A 3,771-nucleotide genomic window follows, 5' to 3' on the forward strand; every position below is an offset into this window, starting at 1 on the left:
TCTTATATGGATAGACCAGCCAACTTCACAGTGACCATCGGTCCCCTGCACCTCCAGTCAAATAGCTATAGTGCTCCATGTAAGGGAATCCAAGATCTTTCTCAGTGGGACTTGATAAATCCAGCACTTCTCAGACCCCCTCACATGGGACAAAGAAGCTATTGTTTTGAAAGCTGTCAGCATTTTGGCATTTCTTTAAAATCAAGCAAACCAATACCAGCTGAGAATATGTAAACACATCGATTTATTTCCTCACAAGACACAACACAATCACTTCAACAACTCACACGTTACAAATGCTATATTCCTTCGCAAACGCTGCCGACACCACTACTTTTGTTTTTCCAAGGGAAACTGTTCATAGAAAGCGATTTTTAAAAGTGAACCGTCTACGAGACAAGCACAAGACTGAATAAATGTCTCTGCAGCCTTGGAGCCAAGTATGAAATACTGGGGTCCCACTCAATTCAAATTGCATACACGTGTGTATGTTGCAGGTCAAAATTCAATTTTCAATTCAGACTCAATTTTTTTTCTTCTTTTTTTTTTTCAACTTCCAAAGATATTTTTTTGGCGATACAAAATGCCCTTCTTAAAATCCAATCAAATGGCCTGTGAGAACAGCGTGCATGTTGCAGGTCAACATTGCATCGGAGTGAATTTTTTTTTTTTTTCCAGACCTGGGTTGATTCTCAATTTCATTTGTCTCCTAGCCCTAATTATTCGAGAGGAAAATCGAGAATCAACCCAACTTGAAAAAAATTCAAATTGTGACCCATAACACACATCACAACCATCACGTCAACAAAACGGCAACACTTTAAAATGGCATGAGATGGATGATCAAGTAACAAAATGAATGTTTGTAGCAATGACACGAAAAAGAGTTGTAGTTCTTCAGTGGACTGAAGATATCCTAATCTGCAAAGACGACCTTGTGTATTTGACGGGGGGAAGTGCACAGTTGATACAACCCCGGTCGATTCTTTGGCGCTTTCACAGTAACAGGCACTAGGCTGTCAACACTCTCCCTCCACTGTCCACTGCCGTGTTGCAGTCTGTAAAAGTTCTTTGAAACGTTCTTGTACCAGAGAAGAGAAACCTCACCTTCTTGACCAAGGGAATGGATCTGTCCTATCAAAACCTTTGGGCAGTTAAGCCGGCTATCCTCTTCCACTACTGCCACAAAGTCACCGGGTTTGAAAGGGCAGTCATCGGAACTCTGCGGTTGTGCTTGGCCACCGTCGGATCCGTCGTCCAGACGGTCCTCTGCGTAGTCTCTGGCCAGGTCGACAGCAAGCCTCTTTCGGTCATTGGCGGTGCGGCGGTCGTATGTCCGCTGAGCCTGTTGCCGTGAATGTCTGAGCGCGGCCGCCAATGACGCCTTCAGGGCATCTGTGCAGTCCCTGTGAAATGGAAATCTGGTTTTAGAGATGGCTACATTGACAACACTGAATTTAGTGGGTACTGGTCCAAGTGTAAGTTGCATGTTTAAGTTGAGTTTTCATCTTAAGTGTTTGTTTTGTTTTGGTTGCCTGTGGAATGAATGGCCTTAGTACAAGAGAAAATTATAAATTCAATTACAATATTAAGGTCGGGACACGCACAGAGTTAAACTAGAAATAATTAAGACTAAAGGAAATTTGCAAGTCATGAAAAAAAATAAATAAATAAATAAAAAAAAATAAATAAACAAATATATATATATATATATATATTGAGGGCCTCCCACAATATATACTTCGCTCTACTTCTATGTATTGAGCACTGTTCTACGAAAATCAAGTCACACTAAATACATATATATATATATATATATGTATAAATTATAAAAGAGCCTAGAGCAACAAATAAATCACAGTAATAGCTATGAAGAAACTGATTACTCTGGTCAAAGCAGAAGACCAGGGTGACATTAATATTGGCACAGTAATTCATTTTTAATTTCTTTTTTTTTTTAAATTTACTGAAAGGGGTTGACTTTATATCTTGCCCAAGAGAGTCCCAGACCTTTGGTCCTTAAAGCGAATATGAAAAATACCATAGTTTGTGCTAGCTCGAGGCAGGTAATAAGATTGATTTGCTGCACTTCGTGTATTGTAGTTGTGGATACTAAGTACTGAATTAAAGAAGCCATCGAGATAAAAACTCCAATTTTCTTAACAATATCTCATGACTGATGGTATCAAACGCCTTACTGACATCTAAGAATATACCGCAAGAAAAATGCCTGTCAATTGCCCATCAATTGCCCTTTGAAATCTATCAACAACACCAAGTGTAGTGTGATGAGTGGACTGCTAAGCCCTAAAACCAAGTTCATTTTCAAAGAACACTTTTTTTTCCTTTTCAAGGAAATCAACTAATCTATTGCATGCAAGTTTTTCAAGGAATTTATTAAAAACAGACATCAAGCAGATTGGTTGATAATTGGATAGACAAGTGTGGGATCCCTTTTTATAGACTGGAATCACATTTGCTAATTTTAAATTGGCCGGCATTACAACCGGTCTCAAAGGAGGTATTGAACAAGATTTGGTCTTGAAATATCTTTTATAAAATTTACTTTTTTTACTCGAATGGATATTTTGAAATCCTTGGGTTATCCATGGCTTTGACTGAAATTTTGATTCTTTCTTAGGTAAGGTAAGGTCAAGACTTTATCTAACGAGGGTTAACACGAAATAGCCGAGGCTAATAAACTTGCGGCCCTCTAGATAATAAATAATGAGTTCTTAAAGAATTGTTAAATGAAATTGTATGTTTATGTTCTGAGGGCCAAAAGTTGAGGCTATCTGCTGTTGCGATCATTAAATAAAGGCATGACTTATTTGCTGAATTGTATAGTAGTAAAAAAAAAAAATGGCCACTTACTCTCTACCATATGACCAGGTAATGAATGCAGATCGAAGCATGTTGATTGTCACCGATTTTCCAGTGAGGCTGCGAAACAAACTTTTCATGTGCGCAGAGAATGCGGGTCCTGAAAAGCTTTCACCCTTCCTGTTCTACAAGGTGCAAGTAAAAAGAAAACATTCATGAATGGACAATGAACAGAAATGAACTATAACCAGTTTTAATTCACAATAATAATTATAGTAATAGTAATAATAATAATAATAATAATAACAATAATAATAATAACCAGTTCTACCATTTTTTAAGACAAATGTTTGCAATTTTCAAACCACACCTCCCCAGTGGGCAAATCACTCGATCTTTTCCTCAAGACTGAAAATGACATTGAACTTGTAAAAAAAAAAAAAAACAAACAGTACTGTATGTAGTGGTCAAGCTTTTGCTTTTCTGAGACCCCCTCATGCTGTCCATACCACCATCAGGTTGACACACTGAGTAGAATTAATTTCCAATCCCAGGCACCCCTATGAGGGTGGTTAAGAAATCCCAAGGACCCCTACGAGGGTGCTTAAGAAATCCCATGGACCCCTATGAGGGTGGTTAAGAAATCCCATTGACCCCTATGAGGGTGCTAACCTAGGTCTCTGCAGGTGAATCAAGAAAATGTAGTGCTAGGGTTTAGGGTTAGGTTTCAAGGGTAAGACATTTGAGAGATTCACCCTTTGAAAGGGTAAGACATTTGAAAGATTCACCCTTAGAAGGGGGAGACATTTGATAGACTCACCCTTTGAAGGGTGAGACATTTGAAATATTCACCCATTTGAAGGGTAAGACATTTGAAAGATTCACCCTTACAAGGGTAAGCAATTTGAAAGATTCACCCTTAGAAGCGTGAGACATTTGAAAAATTCA

General features: G+C 38.4%; 1 protein-coding gene across 1 annotated transcript; it reads right to left on the reverse strand.

Annotated features, from left to right (window-relative positions):
• Positions 1-221: 221 nt before the first annotated feature.
• Positions 222-3,467, reverse strand: LOC148715703 (uncharacterized). Its single transcript, XM_088746605.1, has 2 exons — positions 2,875-3,467; positions 222-1,406 (listed from the first exon to the last, which is right to left on the reverse strand). Exons 1-2 carry the CDS (start codon positions 2,961-2,963, stop codon positions 917-919), a joined length of 579 nt encoding a protein of 192 aa, XP_088602731.1. The 5' UTR covers positions 2,964-3,467; the 3' UTR covers positions 222-916.
• Positions 3,468-3,771: the final 304 nt, after the last annotated feature.

This window comes from Stylophora pistillata, unplaced genomic scaffold, assembly GCF_964205215.1.
Source record: "Stylophora pistillata unplaced genomic scaffold, jaStyPist1.2 SCAFFOLD_279, whole genome shotgun sequence".
Taxonomy (NCBI): Eukaryota; Metazoa; Cnidaria; class Anthozoa; order Scleractinia; family Pocilloporidae; genus Stylophora; species Stylophora pistillata.

Coding starts and splice junctions, on each gene's coding strand:
- LOC148715703 (XM_088746605.1), bottom strand. CDS start 2,963: ATGAAAAGTTTGTTTCGCAGCCTCACTGGAAAATCGGTGACAATCAAC. Junction 1,407..2,874: donor ACCTGGTCATATGGTAGAGA/GTAAGTGGCCAT, acceptor TCCATTTCACAG/GGACTGCACAGATGCCCTGA.